Here is a 25,626-nt window from a genome sequence, read left to right as displayed (position 1 = left end):
CCCCCCCTGCCCAAGTCAGACTAAATAGCCCTGGTCAGGGACTGGGGGACTTTGCTTTTGGTGAGTGATTGTTTCAGGCCATCTGATGACTAGGGCCACCAAAGCTGCATGTCCTGATCCCCTTTTGTTTTTTGTTGGTTCTCTCCATGGCAATAAGGGCTCCCATGTGCCTCTGCTGCACGGTGATCTCAGAGGGATGCCAGTGATTGTGATCCTCCTTACATGGCAATGAGTAACAGGGGGAGGGAATCTGACCCACAGAAACCTGACACGGTCTTCTATGAACTGATCTAACTAATTTCTGAGTTTGTTTTTAAGGAAAAACAGTATGATTTTTCATAAGGACAATTTTAGGCTGGCTTTTGCAACTGTCTACCTGCTGGCTGTTGTTTCAGTATCTTGGAGCTTGCTTGCAAATAAATTGATGCAGATAGTGCAATATCAGGATACTTAGTGAATTGTATTGTGGCATACTTTTTTTTTTAAATTTTCTTTTCCCCGATAGCTTAAATCAGTTCCCTGAGCACAATGGGTACAGAGCAACAGGAGTGGTTTATTTTTCTAGTTGTATTGCTTTCTCCTGCCACATATACATCCCCTCTAAAATAACTGTCCTGGCAAAATTTAACCTAAACTCAGCCTCTGTCAACAAGGCGAACATTAAGAAGCAGTTCTGGGGAGCACTGATAAAGGATATGAACTCCACGAAGAGTCTGCATGAGTCTCCCCACTGTCCTGTCCTGCATGCTCTGCTCCACAGAATTGCAATTTGAAATCCATAGCAATGGTGCAATGGAGAACAGAGCTGAAAAAAAGCTCCTGGCTTGTTCCCTCAGATCCGCTTTAAAATGGACTGTTGGGTGGGCCAGGCCTTTCTCTCCCAAATGTTATTATAATCCATTTATACTGGGGAAAAATCAGGTTTGCTGCCAGGCAGCATACTTTCCATCAGCACGTGTAATTGCTGGGTGGTGGAGAGAGGTAGAGACTCTGGTTTTCAGGCTGGAAGGAGGGAGGGAGTGTGGCCAGGGTGTACACTGGGCAGCATCACCGTGTGCCTGACCAAGAATTCCAGGTTTTGCAGGGATGTGGGCTCAGCTGTGTAAGCAAAACCTTCTGCCCATTCACCCCTCAGCATGGGCAATAGGAAGGGAGGCAGGTAGCCAAGCTTCAAGTAGCTCAAGGGACGGAGAGCTGGCCCAGGGGTGCAGCTGTGACAGGGCTCTTTTTTTGGTTTGTTTTGATTTCCATGTACACATGGGCCATGCAAAGTTGGCTGAGCCAAACTTGACCAGTGGTTCAGCCAAACAAATAGGTTTTACTGCCATGACCTGAAGGCCAGACTAGCTGCTGAGCTTCACTGGAGCAGGGGTGGGTTTGATTTCTGGTGTGGAGAAGGAGGTTCTTGCTGACCCACAGCAAACACTGTGCTGTGTTGCTCAGACTGCCTCCGAGGGAGCGAGATGAGACTTGTGCTAGCGTGTGAGGATGCAGCGCAGACGCATCCACTGCTGAGAGACCTTCTTGTAGTGACCTTAGACTATCCTCTAAGGTTCAGTCAAGGTCTCTCCAACATTTATACACATATAGTAGAGGGACACCCTGACTTAAACTTTCTCATTTGAGATTTAAAAATTATTTTAGCAAGTGAGAGCGTGTAAGTCCCATAGCAGCAGTTCCTACATGGCACTTGATAGCTCCTTTCCTCCAAGCAGAAGCGCCTGCTGTACCTAACTGGCCCTGAGCCACCATGAAACCAGGCATTGCAGGCCCTGAAGGCTAACAAGCATCCAGTGGGATATTATAGTGCAGATCCAGTCCTTTTGGGATTGGGGTGTCTTGTTCCTGTGCTCAGTAGTCTGTGCTGCTGCTGGTAGTGTCGTGGCGCTGGTTGAGCAGGGGCATAAGCAGCCCTGCAGGCTGCAAGGCGCTGGGGGGTCAGGGCAGAGCCCGTTTGCCTGATTTGGCCTCGCAGTTGAAAGTGGAAACAGAGAACTGAAACTGTACGCACAGTCTGGTCAGAGCAGGTATGTGGGAGGAGGAACTGTTGAGCTATCGCCTCCCCAACAGCTGCCAAGGTGAAGGGGCTCAGGAGAGCAAGGACGCGTCAACCTAATACCGAGCCCTTAAAGGACCCGGCTCCAAAGCCCAGCTCAGCCCACGCTATTCATTATTTCATTAGGCTTTGGATCAAGACAGTTGGAGGGTTTGAAGTGGTGATCCTGGCTGGTAACAAGGGCGGTGGATCCCTGTTCCCCAGCCCACTTGTGCACAGCTGGGTAACGTCTCCTTTGTCTGCCTGCAACCAGCCTGTCGAGCCCACTCTCTCCTCCTTCTGTTTGGAGGACTTTGCTTTGTTCCCTGTTTCGTCTAAAATTTCTTAACTTCTCTCTCCTAAAATATGGTAGTTTATCTTTTGCGGTTCTGTGTTTCACATCTTCCTGTATGCTCTTAAACTTATTTCCTGCCTCTTCTCCTGCGTTTTCTGTTTCTCACATTAGCTCACTAAACCCAGCTCCCCGAGCAAGTATTTCTACCTTGCAAGCTGCTTACAGCAGATAGATGCCTTTTCTGAGACAAACCAATCCCGAACTGTCCCAGCCCTTGCATTTACGCAGCTGCTAATTTGACCCTAATCCATTTTAAAGGAGAGGGCTGGTGGGTGAGGATGGAGCCAGGGAAGGGAGGTCCTCGCTTGCCAGTATGCCTGCGATGCTGATGGACCTGCCATGTGATTTGCACGCTTTCCCACAGGAGAAGCAGCGTTTTAACTCATCCCTGATCACTTCAAAGCTAATTCTTTCTGGTCCCTTGAGCTTTTATGATCATTTTATTAGGTAAGGGGGTGAGTTAATCTCTCTTTTAATCAGTCCCTAATTTAGTTAACTGCATTATGTACCCATCTTCTGCCTGAACTTCCTCATCTGTTCTCTTTGTGTTTTGCAGACTTCCTGGCTGTGCTTCAGCAGTGGGTGACTGAATATAGTCTTCTCTGCATCACGGTGATAACAGTAATGTGAAGTTTAATGAGCACCTGCAAAGTCGTGTAGCAGGTAAGTGCTCCGGGGGTCATTCTTTCTTCCAGATTTGATGTGATTTGAAAAAGCTTCTTGATGGGCTCTCACTAGGAGATCTTGAGCCTTACAGCAGAAATGCCGGAAGGAAAGTGGTGTGGCTCATATTTTAGTAAACGTTCCCAGCAGCAAGGGTCAGACAGCACTTGCAAAGCAAAAGTAGCAATATTGTGAAGGTTTAATTTGGAAATGGCTTCAGTTTAGAAGGTCGGTGTTAAAAGCCTCTCTCTTTTGGCATTCAGTATAAAACTGCTTTTATGTGACTGCTTGGTACAGTTGGGGTCTAGTCAGAGGCTGATGGCAGAAGGGAACCAAGACGTCCAAGCTTTGCTGACTTACATACTGCTGCATTTGTTGCTATGCAGGAGAATTTGCCAGAGGTACCTTTCCCAGTCTGGGAAAGCACTAGATCCCCCCCTCTTCCAGGTGTTAGAGAGAGAGCGAAGGCCTTGAAGTGCCTGGACAACCTCCTGATGATCAGAGGTGACAGCATAGACAGGCACATTGAAGGGAAATGGTGGCTTTTACAAGTCATCAATGTGCAGAGTTCTCATGTTTGTACGAAAACCCCTGAAAAACTTGCTGAAAGCAGAACTGCTGGGTGAAACCCAGACATCTGGCAGTGACGCTCAGCGAGTGTGTGACAGGAGGCTCTGCGGGTAGCAGTGGTGGGAAGGGAAGAACTGGAGCTGATGGCAGAGGGAGCTGCCAGAGCAGGAGTCCTGGCTGCCACAATGTCCTGCTACAGCTCTGAGTACCTGTTACTTCACATACTCCATGTGATCTTTTTTTTTTCCTTTTTCGTATTTATTCTGGACCTGCGTCTGTGTTGGGTGGTGTCTGTCCCCTTCTTCCCATCCCAGTCAGTTCAAACGGCTGCTCTGCTCTAGCAAATCTCAGCTCACAGCGTTCCCTGGCATGCTCCTCCAGCCAGCCCCGATCAAAGCTGTGAGAGCTGGCCCATTGCCATCTTCCTGTGTGTAAATGAAGCTCTTTCTCTTTTTCTTTTCCCCCCACCGTCTTTCATTATTATCCCTCTTCTAGAGGCAGGTTTTTCTGGCTGATCTAGTACATTATTTATATCAGTGCTATTTGCCTCAAGGCAGAGATGCTTTTTCAGCATTTACAGGGAAAAGATCTGATGCACCCCACTGCCATGCATGTGGCTTGGAAAAAACCAAGCTTGGTGTTGGCAAGGATGAGGATCATTGAGGCCAACTGTTGCAGAATTTAAGCCCTGTTAGGCACAGTCTCCGATTCATATGGTTATTTCAGTTGCCTGGCAAAGGAAAACGTACAGTTCCTTTGCTTTCAAAACCAGGGGGAAGAACACGCAGAGAAGGTTCTTGCGCCTGGGCAGAAAAGTGACATTAGCTATAAGGTTGAGCCACCTGTGCAAGCAACTGCATCTTTCTTTGGGTTGCCTCAAGGGATGGTGGGTGCCGTCAATTGAAAAGATGGAGTTTGTGGCCAAGCTCAAATGAAAACAATGAAAATCAGCTTTGGAATGCCTTGCTTTCAGTTCTTCCAAATTGCAGAGGATTTGGTGATGCTTGGGGAGCACCTGATAACGGAGTGGGAGCAAACAGTTCCCACGCTGCCCACAGGGACGGAAGTAGCTCCTTAAGACAAGATACCACCTGCATGTGCCAGAATCCTATCAGGGCTTACAGCTTTTTTTGGAGAAAGCACATGCAGTGATAAGGAGACTTTCCTACAGGTAGAAGTAGTTAAGCAGTAGTCTAGACTGCCTTGAGAGGCAGAGATGGAGATTTGCTGGAAGCTTTTCAGAACAAAGTAGACAAAGACTTGCCAGAAACCATCCAGGTGCCATGTAGGCCATGCATGTAGGCAGAGGGGGGAGATTGTATTGCTTTTTTGAACCTATTTTTTTTCCCGTATTTTTTAAGCTCTTGTAGAATGTTACTACATACCAGATATGGAGCTAAGGAGACATTCTCAACTTAAACTGTGACCCTTGATGTTCACAGTCTAGTGCTTCGCAGAGGGGCTTGTGCTCATGTGTGTATCTGCACCCAAAATGCTTAGATCCTAAGCTATTTCCTCCTGGATGCTCAGGTACCTGCCTGCCACTGGTTTCAGTTGAGAGTTTGATTTCTAAAGGCCTCTGGAGATTTAGCAACCAGATGCTTTAGGACTGTTGGAAAAGTGAGACAAAACACTTGGATTTTCTGCAGCACAGCCACTTCTCCACTGCAGACTGCAACCCATTCATAATTGAAGAAGACCCTTATCTTTTTCTCCCAGGCTAGTAGGGGCAAGGATGAGATGGGTGTCTGTATTTTGGATAGCTGGAATCCATCAGCTGACCCTCCCCTACTGTAACACACAGCGACGTAAATTATCTGGCATACTGGGTGACTTAAGGACATATCGCTCTACTGCAGTCCTACCTAGCAAGCTGGCTAAGCTCCGTTTAAGTATCATGGCCATGCTTTTCCGCAGCCAAAGTCAAAAGACAGTCTGAAGGTGCTTGGCTGACGTCCATCCCACCTCCCTGTTGAGCCATAGCTGCTTCATGCTCTTGGAACGGGTGCAGGGTTATGATTTCAAGCTCTGAAAGAGTTACAGGAAGAAATGTCGACTGAAAGGGACGTGTTTGCGTCCTAAGTCATCCACAACACGTGCTCTCAGCTCAGCCTTGTATTTGCTGCTAGTCCTGGACACTTCCAGTCTCCCTTGCGGAGCTGGAAGCTGTCTTTGCTCCTTGCTAAGCTAAGCTCCTTGCCTGCTGCAGCAGAGGGGATTTTTGTGCCTGTGAGCAGGGGCCTCACAGCTATGACTCACAGTTCCCATTACGTTGTAACTTAGCCTTTAAGAGTGAGGAGAGGCTGTCCCTTGGCTTTCAAACAAAGCCTTCCTTTGTGGTGCGTATGTTATAAAGGAAGCAAGCGTATGTGTTCACCCCACACATCCCAAATGAAAACCATGTGACTTCACAGCCGTAACATGTGTTTGGTACTTTTGCTACAGCAGTGCATGTTACACTGCTCTTACCCATTGAGTCTTTTCAGAGTTTTTCTTCCCAGCATTCATTTTACAAACTCTTCAGGGAAAGAAAGACCTTAAAGATGTTTTCTTTTGTTGGTAAGCAGAGGGGACTGACCAAAGAGCACATGAAAATTATTAAATATGGGTGCATGTGGCAATAGGCTGGTCTCAGAGTCATTCCTTTTGGGTGAAAATGGCTCTGAGTTGGTGGCCACGGCTGCTGAAAGGATGAGCTTCGTGAAAATATTGTATGGAAGTGGGGCAGTTTGTTTTCTTGTATGGCTTTGCTATTTTCTTCTGATTTTTATTTATTCAAACTGATTTTGAAAAGCAGGGTTAGCCAGCAGTACTCTGCAGCCAACATATTTGTGTGCGTGTGTGTCTCTTGGCAGTTTTCAGGTTTATGACTAGCGAGCCAAGACTGGGCTTGCTGCTTCCCAAAGCATTTGTGTTGTTTCTCCTGTTCTCTTCTAGAGCCACCAGGTAATGAAGTAAAAGGGCCTGATTCTTCCTGCAGACGCTGGCATGCAATGAGGAGTGCCTCTGCTTAGATCAGGGAGTCGTGTTAGTGAAAGTCAAGGAAATTGGGCATTGCAGAAAAAGTGCTCTATTTTGCTCTCTCCTCTTTCCACATCCTCTACTCATCCCTGCAGGGGCTTTCACAGTCTGTTGGATTTTTTTACTTTATTTAAGGAACTATAATGTGTTTTATAAAAAAGTTGCTATTTCAGGCAATGGAATAAAGCATTGCTTTTTATTTCTGTGGTGATGTTTTGGCTACAATAGCCAGCTTTAAAATACTGTTCCTCCCCAACTGTTTGAATACAAACAGCTGTAACTGGTTAGCAAAACAATAGTCCAATATCACACAAACCTCTGATCTCATCCAGTGTTTGAGTCCTTTTTAAGCAGATACTTGGGCCTGCAGGTCTCCTGACATAGGAGTGTGACTTTGTCACTGAGTCAAGACTATGATGGAATAGAAGATCTCAAATCAACCAAATGCCCAGCCTGCAATGACAATTTCTTTTTGCTGTATTTCTGTTCAGCATCTCAGTGTGGAAGTGTCTGGCAACTACTGTGTTTTCTACTGTCTGTAATATATAAGTGCTTATAGTTACATGACTGAAATGGGACTTGATTATGTTTTACATGTAAAACATAATCATTCTGCGAGTCACATCTGAGCTGTGCCAATATACACATGTGCTCTTAGATGTGCTGGAGTGGTGTATCCCTGCTGGGAAATGAGCTTTCTAATAATGTTTCCACCAACCCTTTTAATACTGAAACATTTGTTTCAATGGATGTACAACGTAGAGTTAAGTTGGATGCGTAGCGATGTTGGGCATATGCTTACCTTAGAATGAGGAGAGTCAGAGTAACCACTGCCTGGTTTAACAATGCTGGTGTGATTTTATTTTTTTTTTCCTCCACCTTGTTGAGAATTAAGCGGGGAAAAGGAGGGCAGATTTAAACAAACATCTTAGCAATTGAATCCTTTTTGTATTCTCACCACCTTTCCCTGAGGTGACTGCCAGGTCGGATCAATGAGCCATGGCTGCTGCATATGCAAGGGGAGGTCATGTGGCTGAGAGGGTGACAGCCAGAGTGGGTCCCAGCGTGAGCACCAGGTGGAGGCCAGAGGAGCACCTGTGCAGTGACATTGCACCATACATTGTGGTTGACACCATCAGGCTTTTCATAAAGCAGCAGGGATTTTGTGTCCATCTGTGCTGATGAAGGATTGTGCAAGGGAATGACCATCTATTGCCCAGGCTCCCATCATGTTGGGTTTGAGGCTGAGGGAGCTGGCGAGGTTGGTAAGCCTTTATTTTTTCTCCTTGGTGTGTGTCTCTTTTTCTCCTTAAAAAAACAAACAAACAAACAAAAAAAAAACACAACCAAAAAACAAACCACAAAAGTTCGGTCTACTCCAATTGTTTTCCTCACAATTAACAGACAAAATGTATTTGGCTTAAAAAGCCAAGTTGTTCCTGGACAGGATCCTACCACAACAGCTCAGTACGTGGGTGGGAGCCACATGCACACTTCCTACCTTTTTCCCCTCCTGCCTCCCTCCCAGCCAGCACTATGTTCCAATTTGTAAAACCCCATCTTGGCCGTAGCAGGGGGAACCCGAGGCACTGCACAGGCTGCCCACGTGCTGCTTGCTGACAAGAGCTGAGCTGGCTTGCACAGTCAAAAAGAAAAAAAAAAAACCAAACACATTCAGGCAATGGGCAGGATGCTGAGTAACACACTCCTCATGCTATTAGCTTTGTCTCCTGGTCTCCATGGGCACCCGCTCTTGGGTCCAGCCTTACAGTGAGTAAACAGTGAGTACTTTGGGGGCATGATGTGGTTCTGCATTTATTTAGTAGTTATTACAGCCATTTTTGACAGTGGCTGCCAGCTTCTGGGGCAAGAAGGGGCGGCCAGAATTGTTTTCTTGTTAGTGGCGTGATACATGTATGCACTGAGAAATAAGGACTTAGAAATATCCAGATACGCACTTGCTGATATAACTGAAAATCTAACAGATGCCACATGTCTTTGGGTTTTGGAAAAGAGCCCTGGAAGGCAAATAACTCCTTTTAAGCCAGAAAGAAAATTTTGTACTGTCTAGGCTTTGGGGGAAGGAGGCCCATGGGATTTTATGGCAACATCTTATAAATGCATGTGTGTGCAGTGAAAGCTGAGGCAGGAGGGGAGGACCTCTGAACATCTTGAGTGCTACTGCAAGAAGAAAAGAAACAGTCTGTCCCACTTTTACCCACAGTGGTCACTGGAAAGTTAGGGGTTCAAACTGCAGCAAGCTTCATGATGGCAAAGATAGTGAATGACTGGAAGACATGAGAGAGACTTCCTGTCCTTCCCAGGGCAAGCCAAGCACTCCTCTGCTTGAAGAGATGCTGGCAAAGTCAGTCTTTGCTTGTACCTGGGGCTGCATGGTAGCATCTGTCTCCGGAGCAATGTCAGTGCGGCTCACATGCTTATCCACCCCAAATCCGCCTGCCCATGGGAAGGGAGGCCGACCTAGTCCTGTACACAGGATGAGCATCAGCATTTCCTTGGAAATACCTGATCTGGTGACACTGGGAGGAAAATATTGCTTCCGAAGTCCACAGCAGATCTGTTGGGCAGGATGTCCGACTCAGGCTGTGCAACTGACCCCGTTGGCACTGCAGCAGGCCCAGGACAGGATGTCCAGGGATGTTACGAAAGGCTAACGTGTTCTCAATCAAATGGCAAAACAATAGTTATCAGGCAAGTGGCCTTGTCCAACTGCTGTCCTGTGGCCAAGCAGCTAATCTGGGGTGGGGCTTCCAGGCAGGTTTTGGAAGGCAGTTGCTCTGCCATACCTGTCTTTTGCAGTCCCGAGCAGGCCCGCTGGCTTGTTCTGGTTTTAAACGTGGTTGTAGTACCAGTCTCAACATCCAAGCCTCTGCGTCTCGTGAGTTGGTGCATTTGGTCCTTTCCACTGGAGAGCCAAAGACAGAGCCCGATCCCACCAGTCTGTGTCAAACCAACTGCGACTGTGCTAGCAACTGGAATTTGGTACTTTGTCTGTAGCGCTAATTTAATCCTCAAAAAGACAAGTCAGAGCATGAGTTATAGCTGCTGTGGCTGGCACTGTTCTGTCCCAGTCGGTAGCTTATCACACCAACGTCCTGCACGCAAGTTTAATTCATAGGGGGTGAAAGAACAGCACAAGTTGGTGCCGCTCAGGCTCTGTATTGTGCTTTTGTGGCTCCTCATCTTCCTGGGTGGGCTGTGTGTGCTTCAGCTGACTGTGTGCTCAAGAGATGGGAGAGCAGGAGCCCCTCCTGGCTGCCCCATGCTGAGCAATCTCTGGGTGGGCTGTGCTGGGTGCTGTCATAGCTGATGGTGGAGGGGGAAGTGGGGTGTCTTCATGGCTTTGTACGAGTCGGAGGACATGTTCTCACTGAAGCAGTGGGGTCTTCATCCTGGAGGGTAGAAACCAGCTGAGGATCCTCATCTCAGCATCTGGGCTCTTGCTGCCTGTGCCAGGTGAAAGCCAGGCAGAGTCACATGTGGCAATGTATGGGTGGGAAGGGTAGACTGGTGCAATAAACCCTTAGTCACCTTGGGAGGTGTTTCAGTACATGGGCTCTGAGCGTTCACCTCCGCTGTAAGGGCCCTCCAGCCATCCCTGAGGGTTCAGCGCTTTACCAGCCCCACCTGATACCACAGCCTCACCTTGCTGACTCAGGCGAACATGGGAACTCTTGTTTTGAGATACAGTGCTTCCGTATGGTGTCTCCTAGGAGCTGGCTTAGCTGGCAGCGTCCATCACACTGGGGTGCTGGATAACCCGCAGGCCTCAACAAATGTAGTGCTGATCTGGGAGGAAACCTCACTTGCTTCTGGTCTGAAATTCTTCACCAAAATGGGACTCCTCCCGTGCCCACCCCAAAAAACACTTCTTCGGTAAAAATGGTCTCAAGAACAAGCCAGGTTTGAGTGAAGTCCTGCCACAATCAATTCCCCAAGTCTTGTGAAAGCCCAGGTCAAACCAGGAGAGCGGAGCATTGACCTGAAAGCAGCCAAGTGATGAGGCCAGCAACCTCAGGGGCTGGGAAGGAGACCAAAGCTTAGATTACTGTTACTCCCTCCGGAATTTGGAGGAGAGCCTTCAACAGAAGTTTCTGTCATCCCAAGTAAGTGATCAGACTATAGGGTCACAGATGTGTGCTCTGTTTTTTAAATATGTGCATATAAAATTAAAACCTGAACATTTTCTCATTCTTCTCAGTGCAAAAGAGGCAAAATTTGAACAAGTTCCCAGTAACTAATAGCAGAGACCAGTCTGATATCTTCACCAGGGTACTGCTCTCTCTAGTGGTACCTTCATCTTTTTCCATGAACATCCATCCAGCACGTGTCTATTCCTGAGGCTTTTCATGTAGCAGCTGGAAGGAAAACTGCCCTCACTAGCTGTCCTGAGCCAGCAAAGGCCTTTCGACTGCTCTGTAAACGTTGATGGGGACATGGTGGAAAAACAGCAGCATGGTCTGGGGTTGACAAAATAAAGTGCATCTTTCCAAGTTTTTGACAGGCATCTCTGCAAACCCCATTTCTCTTTCATTGTGCATGTTTCGTACAATTCAGAGCTTGTAGTCATCAGTAAGAGGAAGCGTCATTTCTTTCTGCTGCAGCCGGGCATACCTCTGAATACCTGCAGAGGTGGCAATGGTATTTGCAAATTGGAGAAGGTCATAGTGCGTTACAAAGGGCTTTCAACAAACTTTTTGTCTTGACTAGGTCTTCATAAATGCAGCAGAAGCATTTCAGGCTATACACTCAAAGGCCAAAAGGCAATTTGTTTTCTGTTACAGCAAGGGGAGGAATCATGGAGCTCCCAGAAGCTCAGCCATGAGGGAGTATGGCCGGGCTGGGCCTGAAACCCCTTGGCCTTCAGATTCACATCTTACTGGGAAGAAAGTCCCAAGTGCAGGTTAGTGACTGTTTTGGGCTGTTAATCTCTCCAGTCAAAACAGGCAGCAGAGTCCTTTCCAGACCTCAAGGACCTTCCCAAAAAGAGTCTCTGAAATCCTATTTGTTCCCATGAAAGTTCTGGTTTCAAAAACTTGGCAGCTTTCAATGAAAAAAGGTCCCAAGCAGCTGTAGTTTCTATCATCTCTTCGAATTGCCTCTTTTCTTGTAGCCTACCAAAGCAAAACACAATGTGTCAGCCACCTAGTCACTGCTTTTTGTGTCAGCCAAATCGCAGGAAGCAATCAAGTGTGTTGTAAATGATGTCTTGGCGTATTCCAGTGTATTACTGAACTGCATTCAGTGGCTTGACTTGGGTTTTTCTAATTTAAGAATCAAAGCTTCAGCTTACTCCTGTCTGGTTTATTGCTGAGCACCAGCCAGAACGTGTTTTGCTTCCCATGATTCAAAAATTAAGGGAATAAAAGGGTGGAAAAAGTATAGCTGTATGAGGAACTCTTGAGGAAAGAAAGGGACCGTTAGTGAAAGGGAAATATTCTCCCATGTCTTCAGAGAAAATGGAGGGTTATCTGGGCACAGAGCGCATGAGCAGCTTACAGAGGCAACTTGCAAGGTGCCATTTAAATCTCTTTCTTTTCCTTTGCCAGACTGAGCAGGAGGCAAAAGGGTCTGAAGCTGCTGTGGAAAAGGGTGTGAGGAAGGCTTGGGGACATCAGAAGTTGAACATATATTAACTGGAAGGAAAAGGACATTTTTATGGCTTTGAGCATCATCGTCTCTACAAAGGACTTCGCTGCTCATGCAGGGAAATGCCCTGTGGCAGGGTGGCTGGTGGGAAGGGGGAGAGTACACACTGCCACAGGGCAGCGTCTGTCCCAAGTCGGCCCACAGGAACACCAGATGAGCTCTGTGACACTCCCAGGAGAGGAGGAGGTCTTCAAGGCAGAAGCTGAAGGTAGAGCTGAGCTCTGCCCCTATGCCACGTAAAACACCACTAAGCAAATCTGCTTGCACTAGTGTGCACTGCAAGCACTATTCATCTTCAGGGCTGACTACAGTCAGGAAACAGTGCAATGGCTATTTTTATATTGTCTTGTGATAGTCTCTGCAGTCGATTTTCCTTCAAGGCCACTTGTGCAGGTACCCAGGTAGTTCAGGAGATGCAGATTCAGTTACTGCAGAGATGCAGGCACAGCAAGTGAGGGTTTGCAGAGCTCAGCACCAGTTTTTCAGCTTAGGGGGCTCCATTTGTGCTGGTGAGGAGCTGCAACTCTGCCTTTACTCCAATGCCAAGGGGCTGAGCATGGCTGGTGAGTCTGGTCTCACCTGAAGGACCATTTTCAGAGCTCCAGCTCATTTCCTCTCCAGCCTTTGGCATGGCTGGCACTGCCCAAATGTCTCAAAGGAGAAGAGTCTTTCCCAGTGGCAGTTCTGGGGCAAGCCTCTCTGGGCATACTCACCCCTTGGTTTTTATGACGTGTATGCAAGAGGATTTCAGCCACCTCTCAAAGTCCCTGTGCAGAGGGTGCTCTCCAGCCATTACTTGACCTTAGGCAAGCCACTGCCTGGCTGTGAGAAGGCTTTATGTGCCTGTGAGCTTCATGTGCTGCTTCCCTTTCCTTGCAACACGCTACCTGTAACCATGCTCCAGGTGAGTGGGTGAACCAAACATTACTGAATTGTGCAGCTAAGGGCTTTCAGATCTGCTGCTGTGAGAGCTGGCCTCCTTCTGCATGTGGCTTCATGGCACCAACCTGAACTGCAAGATAGCAGTGTCCTCTTTCCCCTTCCCCTCTTGGGGCTCCCTGCATCATCCAGGACCTGCTGTGGGACTGACTGGGATCCTCCAGCCAGGGAGGCTGCTTCAGGCTTGAAAGGATGAGGCCTAACTTGCCTGGGAGCTGAGGGTGGAGGGCTGCAGGTGCTCTTGGTGAATTCAGCCTTTGAACATACCAAGTGCTGCAGGATGCAGCTGATCGTTGTTTCTAATCGGGCAGCGGAGCGATCAGCTGCTTTTATGTCTCTGAGCCCTCCCCAGCTGGAGAGTGGGACGGCGCCTGCCCCCTCACTTCCCAGGGTTGTTCAGAGCGGTCGTTAACCTTAAAATCAGTGAAGCACCCAGTCAATGAAGCAGTGAGTGCCACAGAAAAGCCCAGAAGCAAACTAATTCTGGTGCCAGAAGCAGGTTTGAACAAGCAGCATCACATGCTGGGCAGTGAGCAGAGACAGAGCTTTGCATCAAGACAGGGGGGCTCCATGTACCTGCTTGCCCCCCGCCCTCCTTCCCCAAGCAGCTTTCCTTGGTCTTGCTGCTCCTTTCCCTGCTTTGTGCCCACAGGAGCACAAGAGGTGGGGGGGTCTCTGCTCTCTCACCTGGGGAACCCCCTGGCCCAGGGAGCGGGGCGAAGGCAGGCTTGGCTGCTCGTGGAGGTGGCCTGTCTTGGGAGCCCTGGGACTGTCACAAGAGGGTCTGCAGAAGGTAGTTAGATGTAAGCCTGTTACCAAGTCTGGACATTGTCTATACTTTGAATGGGAAAAAACTGGCAGGGCCAGAAATTTGGAAAAGATTGAAGATCACTGTGGGACCTTGCTGTTTAAAAACTCATGGATACTTTTTTTTTCCCCCCATACTTGAAATGCTGCTAAATTTGATGCGTAGATGAAATAATGATGCTTCTCTTTCTTAGTCTCTGGCTTGGAAACATTTGGACTCTCTCCCACTTCCCCACACAAAAGCTGTCTCAGCCAGAGCAGGCATAAATATTTTTATCAGACTTAAATTGCTTGGGCTGAAGTTAAAAGCAAGGAAAAAGAGCAGCCTTTGTTATGGGGAAGGCTGGACTGCCCTAGCAGGCAGTGCTACTGGTTTCACCTGTATTATTTAGTCTTTTCATATTAGCCAGGAAAGCTGTGTCTGATGAGATGTGGGAATGTTCTGCCCCTACCACCCTTGCTGCTGTCAAGGCCAGGCTCCACTGACCTTGGACACTGAGCATCATTAACCTTAAGCCTTAACTGAGGTTAACGTTTTGCTTCATTTTCTGGTTTGAATAGCTACAGTAGCAAAAGGGCAGTTTTGACCAGGAGAACTTCCTCTGTTCAGGCTGAAAACAGACATGCCTCTTGCAAATTCATGCAAGCTGAAGATGTAACTTCCAGTTTTCATCCTGATTGTCTTCCAGAGTCTGATGCCTGTAGAGTTTGCTGGGGGAAGAGGTTGTGTATGTGCTTCCTAACCTACTCCTGCGAAATCAGCTGGGGTAGCCTAGATTGTCAGTGTGACCCAGAATGAATTCAGCTGAGCCAGCCAGCAATGGACTTGGGGATGTCTGGCCTAACACCTTCTACTAGCAGAGCTTTGGGACAGGTAACCTCTGGAAGCGGTGTGCCCATGGGCAGCTGGGCATGAGAGACTTGAAGGGTACAAGAAGATCCTAAGGAAGCTGACTTCTTTCAGCCTTATGCATCTAAGAAGTAATCTGGTAACAGTAAAACATTTCACCTCCAGGGACAGAGGTCTAGCAGGGCAGAGCAGCAATGTCATCCTGGTCAAGACTGCAAGAGGAGGCACCTGGCCCCTGGCCATGTTATTTTTAAGCTTGGAAAGCACACATGGTCTGCAAGAGCATAGCACTAAGGAAAGGAACTCGCCAGTGCTTCCTGCCCTGCCCTGGCAAACTGATAAAGCTCTTTGCAATGCAGGGCGACCCCAGTTTATTTTTAAAATGTGGCCAGGCGTGGAGCTCACAGAATAACTGGAACATCCAGCTTTGGGCATTAATTCAGCTTTAATTCATTGCCTGATGAATTAAAGCATTAATGTAAATGTAAAAAGGACAAGAAAGGCCTGCAAACCATCTCCAGAGAAATGTCTGCATAAAGGCATTCATCTATGCATGTACATGGGATCTAAAAAAAGTGTAGTTAGTAAATGTTACACAGGGAGGGGCACGTAGCGTTATACTGAGCACCGTGTGAATTTTCTTGATTCTTGGACAATGCATCTCAACCTTGTTCCCTTCTCTTGTTGTTCCAGTCCCAGCCCTCTTATAAGCAAAGACAATTGCATGCCGAAGGATACAGTTCCCATGTACAGTAAGTGCTCACATCGAGGAAATCTAGGTTCCTGCAATCGAAACCCAGCAGTTTGCTGTGCAGTAATGATAACAAGGCCCACTGGGATGGATCTATCTTTATTGCATGCCCTGTGGAGGCATAAATGAGATTGCCAGAGATGTTGTTCTTGCCCAGATGCTGGGACAGCAGGATTGCTGTGGCACCAAAACACGCTGGGTTCAGGCCAGGAAGGAGCTATTGCAGGGGGAGGGAATTACAGGTCTCAGCTCCTGGTGCACACACGGTGCCCCCACCATCTCTTGGCTCTCTGTGAAACAGCCTCATTCCCATAGCAGGATGAATTAGTTTGTTAGGAATTTAATTACTATTTCTGGTCTGACTGATTAGGTATTTTATGGATAGACTTTATTTCTGTTATAGAAACCCTTCTCTCTCACACTTTTGAGGCATTAAAGGGGCTGTGTTAAAATGCCCCAGCTGGAAGAAGAAATAGCCCTGTTTATCTGTCTTGTCCTTCTGATCTCCCTAGGCTAGGACTGAGGGGTGACGTTGCTAGAAAGAGGGACCAGTGAGCTTGGGATCTTGATAGCAATGCCAGCCTTCCAGAAACAGAAATGCCACCTGGGAGGAAACATCCCGGGCTTTAGCCTGAACACCCTCTGGCCCAGGCCTCTGGGAGGCCTCGTCAGGGCCAGGCGGATGCTCCAGCAATGGGGCTGTGTCCCGGAAAGCTGGGAATTAAATTCTTTCATTATGAGCCCCATGGCATGGAAAGCTTTACTAAGTGTGAGGTCCAAGCAGCGGAGCCAGTAACCACACAAAGCAACTCCAAAACACCATAGCAGTCTCAGTCATGCCAAGGGCCTGTGCAAAGGGTGACATGTGGGACTGTTGCGGGCACATGGCTGCCTGCAGCAAGCGCAGTGACACCAAGACCCGGGCTGTGTCCTCACAGCCACGCTGAGGTCACTTCAAATAGGACCGAGCTGGCTGCAAGCACAGCTGTTAAGGGGCTGCTTGGGGGAGATGGCTTAGATCAAAGCCATGGTGTTTACTAATGTCTCCCACAGATTAATAGTGAAGTAAGCACCAAAAATAAACAACTCGATGCTTTTAAAACCACAGGGCTAAAGGAAACCCTTTCTAGTTTACCAGTCTTTCTGTCTCTGCCCTTTTTCCAGGATCTGCAGTCATGAGGCATCGTGGGGATTGGGAGGATTTGCCACAGCCTGATCCTGATAGTGCTGAAAGGCAGGAAGAGCTTTGCCTCTGGTGCCCGCTTAGAAGCACAAAACCGTGCAGGCTTGTTCTCACCCAGATGCACATAACCAGCACTGGCAGTGAAGATTGCTCTGATCCAAGCAGGCTGTGTGAGTCCCCAGACATGCTGAACATGGAAGGTGGCCGGGACTGCCCTGCCTATGCCATTGCCACAGCTGCAACATTAGCCCTGTGTTGAGGGAAAGCAGTGCTCACCTCCAGTCCTGCTTTTTTACACCTGGGGAGGCCCTGCCTCCTTCTTTCCCTTTCTGTCCTGAGAACTTTAAAGGAGGGAGGAAGGACATCCCCTCCCACACTGCCCCAACAGCATTACAGTGGGTTGACAGTAGCAAGTGCCTTCACAGTTCTGTTCTTCAAAGTTAATTTGGTAAGAGGACACTTTCATCCTCACCATCTGCTGATAAAGTCTCTTTGGGAAGCTTGGTTGATAACTTGCAGAAACAGGCATGTGCTTAGGATCTTCTAGACTCAAGCGGTTTTTTCAGGGCTAGAAAGGATGCCAAAGCTTTTATTCAAGTGGGCAGTTTCTTTCATTTTTCTTCTTGAGGGAACATACTCCAAATCGTGGGTCATTCTGCCTTTCTTTCTCTTCCAGGGAAGGAACTGCCATGCCCGTGGGAATCTTCCGGGTGTGCCTAGTGGTGATTACAGCTATTGTCAACCACCCGCGCTTCTTCCCTAAAGACAATGGCACTGTCCCCGAGAACGCGGAAGAAATCATCCAGAAGATGAAGGAGCGTGAGGAGAGCCTTCGGCTGGAGCAGTTGCGCTTGGAGCAGGAAATTGCAGACCAGGAAGCCACACAGAAGGCTCTGGAAAAGGCTGCAGAAGTAGTGGAGGAAAGCAAAGAGCAAAAGGTCCGATGGGATATGTGGACTGCCCTTTCCATGGTCATCTTTCTGCTGATCGAGCTCTGGAGGCAGGATTTCCAGGATGGGAATTGGCAGGACACAGGAGGAGAAGAGGATGACATGGCTGTCCTAGGGAAAGCATTTAAGGGAGTGGCCTTCCCTGACAAGGCCGTCTTGGCCAGCTTCTATGAGAAGCGCATCCTGGGTACCACCGGAGACATGGCCAGGATGCGGGAGATGGTGGAAGGCTTTGCAGATGACCTGCTGGAGGCCTTGAGGAGTGTTTGTAACCGGGATGCTGACATGGAGGTGGAAGACTGCATGGGTGTGGGGAGCATGTATGAGAATTGGAGAGTGCGTAAACCTTTTGTCTGTGATCTGATAGTGCCTTTTGCCCCCCCCGAGCCATACTGTTTTCGGTCCCAGACCTGGTGCTCTGGAGACTCTTTTCCCCCAGATGAACAAGGTTATGGCACTATCAAGGTATGCAGGGCAGATGAGGATGTGACAGGTTGCATCTGTGACAAGACTAAACTAGGGGAAGATATGCTGTGCCTCCTCCATAGCCAAGTCAATACTACCAGGCCCAGCAGTGAGATGGAAGACCTTCTGTGCTTCAAAAATACTCAATATCTGGATGCCAACCAAGTCATGAAGTGGTTCCAGATTGCGGTCACCAAGGCCTGGAACAGAATCTCTCACAAGTATGAATTTGACCTTTCCTTCAGCCTCCTGGACTTGCCAGGAGCCCTGAAGATAAAATTTAGATCAGGGAAGTCAATTGCCTTCAACCTCACCCCTGTGGTGCAGTATGAGAACTCTGATGTTTACTTCATCTCTCATTTCCCTCGGAGCGGCCTGGCAGCAGACCTCCCCTCCAGCACTCACTGGTTTCTCACCTTTGCAGTGTATGAGAGGAGGTTCATCCAGCTGATCTCCAAAACACTGCCTGCCAATGCCTGCCATGTCAGCTGCCTTCAGATCCTTTCCTTCCTCCATGGGAAGCAGTGCAGCCTCACAGGTCCAAGCGGGCTCACCAACTACCACCTGAAGACAGTGATGCTGCATCTCCTGCAGGTACGTCCCAGCCAGGACTGGGCCCCAGAGAAGTTGGAGGCCCGACTACAGGACATGCTGAAATTCCTGGAGAAATGTTTGCATGAAAAGAAGCTCTACCACTTCTTCATCGGCAATGGGAAGGTACCAGCAGAGCTGGGCTTCCCCGTCATATTCCAGAGGGCTGAGCCTCTCAACCTTTTCCGTCCCTTTGTGCTACACAGGGACGTTTACAGGAAGACAGTGGACACATTCCACGAGATGCTCAGGAACACATCTGCACTGATAAATGAGTACACGGTGCATATTCCTCTTGCACACACCAATGGAATCCATAAGGAATCCCTTTAACCAAAGCCAGCAGGAAAACATTTGTTCCTCTAAGCACAAGTCCAGAGGGCAGCTTTCTGAAGCCTCCTGGAGAGAACTGACTTTGCCAGTACAGCTTCTTGTCTGCAGCTGAACCAGTCTTGGGCCATGGTTTCTGCAGTAAGGGAGAGGGGATTGGGGGGAGGATAGGGAGAAACTGGAAGACATCATATAAAAGTAAGTTTCTGCTCCACTGGTGTGCTGGCTGGGTTTTATGCAGCTAAGAATATATTTTTCTATTGTGTCTCAGTCACACTACAATGGTGGTGAGCAACAAATATGGCTAATTTATTCAGATGCCTGCAATGCAAACGGTGGTGGTGGCCAAATACTTAATTTCCTTTGCAAGGAGGAGATAAGAAAAGGGTGGAGGAATCAGAGACAGGATCTTGGGATTGCAGGAGCCTGTCTGCTTGCAGACAGCGGGAGCTCTGTGACCGATGGGAAGTGCAACATAAGACTCAGTGCTGTTGTGGGGAGGAAGGTCATGCAGAAGGTCTGGACTGGATGGAGATCCTTACATCAACAGCAGGTCTTTAATCAAAAGGGAACTGTAGTTATAAGAAAAAGCCTTCTTGATAGGACTTGCAGCAGTCGTTTAAATGGCTTGTCCTGTCCTTCAAAAACACCCCTGCACCCTGCACATTTCTTCTCCCTGGGGAGGATGTAGAAGAGAAGGCAGCAGGGTCTGTGTCTTCAGACCATTTCATTCGAGTCTTCCATTTTCTTCATGATAACGTGGCTAGGGGTTTATATTCCTGGCCATTTTCCATGGATAAAAGGACAGGAACCTTTTTTACCTTCGATAAAAGAGATAAACACCTTTATTGGGTTCTGGCGTTTCGGTTTATTAGTGTTTGTTTTCCTTACCTCAGGGCAGCAAGGCTGACAACAGCCACAAGATAAAGGACTGCTACAGGTTTTGCTTTAATAAAAGAAGCAGTTCTCCAAAATTATCCTGTAACGAAGCCAATCTCAGCAGTCTGGTAGGAGGAGGGAACAATCACCCTCCAAATGAGAGTGTGACTCTCCCAGCATGGTTTTAATGAGGCCAAGGCCAGCAGGATGGCTCTGAGTCAGGAGGAGGGGACGAGAGAGGAGCACATGTAGCAGAGCTTGGCAGCACTGTCTGCAGCTGTCCGGTGGTCTGTGTCGCATCCCTTCTGCTCCCAGATACCCAGGCGAAAGCTACCTGTTTGCCTCCATACAGGGTCTCCTCAATCCTTTTAGACACTGCTGCTCTGATGAGGCTCTGAGGAGCTGCTGCTGCAGACTGTAATTTGCTGAGCCAGGAGTGCAATGGGGAAACGACAGCTTCTGCAGTCCAGGGGAGAATCTTGAGGCATGTGCTAGAAGACCCAATGCAGAAATGGAGGTGCCTGAACTCCCTCAGGAAACAGCACGTTAGCGCTGTGCTGGTGGGCTGCCCAGCCCCGGTGAGGTGGATTTGCTGGAGGAGAAGGCTCAGTAGCTCCTCACCCTCCTTCGTGTGCTTCGTGTGCAGGATTCAAGGCAGGGCCTCAGTGCAGATCTGCTTTGTGCTGGTCCCGGAGGCTGGCCTCCAGTGCTAAGGGGCCTTTCCTACCATTTTCTTACAGTAGGATTTCCTGCAATGTTTTACACTAGGGCTTCTCTGAATCCTGTTTACGAGAGGGTGGTTGTTCTGGGTGGTGAGACCCATCAGGGATGATATTACCATGACTCCACAGGTCCCTTTTTATCAATCCTCTCTATCACATGCATCAGAGAGAATATTTAATCCTGTATCACTACTAGGGACAGCATACAACACAAGCCTTATTATCCAGCCTATTGATAAGCAAACTTTCCATAGACGTGTTCTCTCCTCCCTTTTCCTGGTAAAAACCATTTCACCAGCTCCTTGATGTCTGCTCTTGTCTGTCCCTCCACCGGTGAGGGACATTTCATGCACAAAAGCAGGGAAAGCTGTAACTCCTGTTTCCACACCTGGTTTGTAAGAAAACACAGCTGGGGACAGGGAACTCTCTGCTCAAATCGCTACTCCCCTTGGCTTTTATCATGACAGCTATAGGGTGGTTAAGTAATATTTCTGAGCAGAAAGTAAGGGGTAGGAAGCAAAATGGGAGAGAAGAGGCTGGTGGGTAATGCCAGTAGGAAAGTGTCTTGGATCATCAGTGCTTGTTCAGCACCTTTGGCAATGAGTGCCTGGGAGACTGCCAGGGCTGGCAGAGCAACAGGGCAGGACTAATTGCTAACGCTAAAGAGTGTTGTAAGCCCTTGGTTTTCATTAACACAACCAAGAAAGCCTTCCCCGGTAGGAAAGAGGGCAGGAGCAATCTCAGGGGACACAGCAAACAGGTAGTGACAAGCAGAGAGGTACAGGGAGAGTGGGTGAATACTGGAGCCTGGAAGCTACATTGGAAGCTGTGTAAGTTGTTTGCAAACCCAAGCAATTTGCCATTTTTACCTGCCCAGGTTTACTGCACAGTGCCTGTAGCAGATCCAGCTTTGCATGTGCTGCCGGCAGGCAGGTCGTGCTGAAGCAGTTGTGGTCAGAGTTGCTTTTGAATGTGTTCCCAGCCCAGCCAGAGAGAAATAAAAATTTCTCTGCCATTTCCTGTCAGGAGTCTAAATTTAGCCTGTCCAAAGAACAGAAACAAATTTGTGACCCAGGTCTCTCAGGAAATGACATTCAGGGTTGAAAAATAACTTTTAAATAAGGTTGAGCAGGGGGAGAATGAGAAAAAAAAGCTGTTGAACAGAATAAGGTAGCTCCCCTGTTAAAATGTCAGAACAAAGCTTTGTAACGCCAGTCCTACGGGCTTGTAAACATGCCTAAACTCATCTTTATGCAGCTCTGAGGACTGCTGCTCAGACTCAAAGGGAACCTAAACTGATAAGTGGATTGAATCTTTTGTTCTTCATTTTCTGTATTTGTGTGCCTGTTCTCTCTTAAGCCCAAACTGACCCTGAAGTGTTTCCATAGGGTTTAGTTGAACCCAAGCTGGAGCTAAACAAAGGAATTTATGGATTTGATCCCCCTGAAAGCAAATTGCTTGGCTTAATTTTCCTGCATGCAATATGCTCATTTTGCCCTAGACACCTTTTAAGAGGTCTGTTCTGTGCATTTAGGCTGTGAGAGAACCCACTTACACCTGTCCCGGGGGTAGAAGTGCTCTGTGACTATAAGCTGTGCTCCAGTAAGCCTCAGGGCAGACATCTTCTTTGCAAGCCATATACCAGCATATATACCGGAGGTATAGACATGTCCCATCTGAGGAGATGTGGGTACGCAGCATTTCTGTGGATCAGACCTCTGCAGTGGTACAAGGAGGCCATGATGTGAAGCACATCATTCCTTTGGACTGCCTTGTCTCTCCTGTATTAAATCTTTGCCCACCAAGTACTAGCCCTATCAGTAAAAGGCCACACTCACATTTCATAAAAAAGATTTATAAGACACTTCAGCTCTATCAGCTGTCAGACAGTAAAAATGTCCTAAGACATTTTAGTGCTGCCCGTGTTTAGTTCTGCCTTGATTGAAGTCTGGCTGGGCGTTCATAGGAAGCGGCTTTAATGGGTGGGGGTGGAAGTGGGGTTTTGTGGCTTAAAGTGAATAACGTTCTTTTTAAACCAAACAGCATATGACATGTGAGTAACAAACACACAAGATCTCTTTGGTAATGCCTGTATCTCTGTGAGACATCCTAAGGAAGGGTAAACTGCCTGTCCCAGACCTCTTTCTTGTGCCTCCGTGCTGTTCTTGCTGTTTGTTAACCAGGTGAATTTAACAGATGAACTCCTATTGCCTTCTGCTGGTTTCCAACCACTCCCTCCACCCTCAACTTGTGGTTTTCGTATTTTATTATAGGCTCTGTCAAAGCCATGGAATTAGTGGTGGCTTGATAGCAGCCACTGATCTACAACATAGCCTCAGGAGCCATTTGCCTTTAGGAAATGTCTTGGTCTAATGTTATTATTGTTGCTCAGGAGCTGAATGTCTTCTAAGGGGAGCTGTTGGGAGTTCATTCTTTAGTATGTGGCAACCATAGAATATGGCTTCTCTCTCTCCGAGTTGCTCTGTATACAGGTCTTATGGGGGTATAAAGATGTATTTCAGCAAAGGGATCCAAAACTTTATCCAGTATTCAAGCAGCAGGATTTGGTGCTTGTTCACCAGACATTTTTAATGCAAAGCCTTTGCAACATTTTCTCTGTGGTGAAGAAATGAGACTTTACCCACCTGTAACAGCTTAGCTGCTGGTCATTGAGGGGTTGGTTCTCACAGGATCCTACATAGTAAATAGCTTTATTTATTACTTGTCTTTTTTTAGGGTTGGGGGTGTGTGTGTAATATGTTAGCTCAGAAGCAAAACTGTAGTATGAAGATCAATCTTGGCAATGCAGCTGAGATGGGCAATACCACCAAAACTCTCCAAACTAAGGTCTTCCTTGATTTACAGTGCTGTATTCAAACCGCTGTTTTTGTAGCAGGACACTGTTGAATTTGTATAGATTTTCTCATGCAGCTTTATTTATAATAAAGGAAGTCTTGTACAAAATCTAAGGAAGTATGAAGTCTGTTGTGTTTCTAGTTCCCCCAAAAATGTTTCTGAGAGAGCAGAAGGATGGAGTGGGGATATGCTCAGTGCGATCCTAGCACAGTGAGCCCAAGAGCAAGGATCCCTGTGATTTCTAACTGCCTGTAAGAAATTGTTCCAGAATAAGATGCAATGTGAACATGAAGTGGAATAGCTATTCCAGAACAATGCCAAGGATGTCAGACTTCCTAAGAATACGAATCCACAGGAATTCAAAATAATTATTCTGGATATCTCTGCTCAAAAAACACCCTTTTGTGGCAAGCCCCAGATATTGCTGGTAGTTGTTGTTCTTATTGGCTGAACCAGGAATCTCCTGAATTTCCAGTTTAGCTAGAGGAATCCTCTTTACCTGCTCGTTTTAGAGGTATCCACAGCCAAGTTCCAGCAACCACCCACCACCACTTAGCCTCCTGCTTAACCCCTTTCACTGGTTTAAGGGAATGGCACCTCCTTGTTAATATTCTAATGTTCTCTGGCTCTGGAAGGAACTCCAAAGCTAGTTATGAATTCATATAATAGAAACACCACTGTTTCCTTGGCGACATGTCTTCCAGCCCCACAGAATGCTCTGCACACTTTTAATTAATAATTCTGCCTTCCAGTGATTGCTGGGGCTGAATCAGCATTGAATAGGTCTGAGAAGCAGTTGGCTTAAGAGTTGCAGCAAAAGACTACCTAGCCAGGAGATAAAATTTCCCAGGGTCAGCCACACACTGCGATAAATGGAGCTTGTGAGGTCTGTGGCCCAGGATCATCAGCGGTCCTGGGTGTTTTAGTGCAACTTTGTTATTTAAAAAAACAAAACAAAAATGAAACCACCATACTTTAAAGCTCAGTCTGACAAGCTCAGCAACATTTGCTCCACTGAGCTGTTGATTTCCTGGAGCATTTTTTTTCTTTTCCTCATTTTCTGCTTCTGTGTTGCTATGTAACAGAAGGGGTAACACCAATATAAAATCCTTTTTCAGAAGGGCAATTAGCAGATTTTCAGTCCATGCCATGGCCATTATTACTGTATTATCTGCCATAGACTAGGCAGATGCAGAGACAGAGAGCAGCCAACCCCAGCCACTAGAGATTGTTTTTGGCCTCCTCTTCTAGTAGCAAAAGAGTTTTCCTCTAGGCTTTGATCTGGATTCTTTCTTCAGAGATTAAAATTCTTGTGTTTTCCTTAAAGCCCTGGTTCCAATGTGCTGCTTTTCATCTGAAGTCTAGCAGCCTAGAGTTTCAGCATACAATTGTGGATACACTGCTGTCCAGAAATGTGCTTCCCACACCTGCAGATAATATTCTTAGAGATGGACAAAAGCTCCTGAGGTAACAACCACCCTGCAGCTCAAGCCTTAAATGTGTGCTTTATGGCTGGAGATTTATCTAGCGCACTTAGACATGGCTACCTGTTTATGGTTGGTTGGTGTGTAACATCACCGTCCTGGGAAGTCCATCACTCCTCGAGCAAAGGGACAGAGCGTCCCAAGTTTGGCTAATGAGCACATGAACTTGAACTGAAAGTAAACCTCTCAGTCTTGTCCTCCCAGTCTCATCAATATGCAATTGCCTTTCATTTGCAACTGTATTTATAAAAAAAAAAAAAGAGCTGCCTTTTATTAATGATTGTACCCCACCAGCACAGTATGGGGTTTGTGCACCGAAAGCCCTGTGTTGTGGACCTGGAAATGGTGTGCATACCAGCCGTTGCCTTCTGCTGCTGCATGGTTAATTGCTTTATGTTATGTTCCAGGTCTCTCTCCCCTTCAGCATTCAATTTCTTCTAAAATCAAAACTCCCAAGACAAACTTCGCAAAAAAAAGGCTGATTTTTACTTAAATTTAGAAAGCA

The 25,626-nt window shown here is 47.4% G+C and overlaps 1 protein-coding gene across 1 annotated transcript; it reads left to right on the top strand.

The window, feature by feature from the left end:
• The first annotated feature begins 17,527 nt into the window (after window positions 1–17,527).
• On the top strand, window positions 17,528–19,334 carry ITPRIP (inositol 1,4,5-trisphosphate receptor interacting protein). Its single transcript, XM_009808153.2, has one exon. The coding sequence runs from the start codon at window positions 17,534–17,536 to the stop codon at window positions 19,181–19,183; it is 1,650 nt and encodes a 549-aa protein (XP_009806455.2). The 5' UTR covers window positions 17,528–17,533; the 3' UTR covers window positions 19,184–19,334.
• The last annotated feature ends 6,292 nt before the right edge of the window (window positions 19,335–25,626 follow it).

Source organism: Gavia stellata, chromosome 9, assembly GCF_030936135.1.
Source record: "Gavia stellata isolate bGavSte3 chromosome 9, bGavSte3.hap2, whole genome shotgun sequence".
NCBI classification, from domain to species: Eukaryota; Metazoa; Chordata; class Aves; order Gaviiformes; family Gaviidae; genus Gavia; species Gavia stellata.
This window is presented reverse-complemented; position numbering and strand designations above follow the sequence as displayed.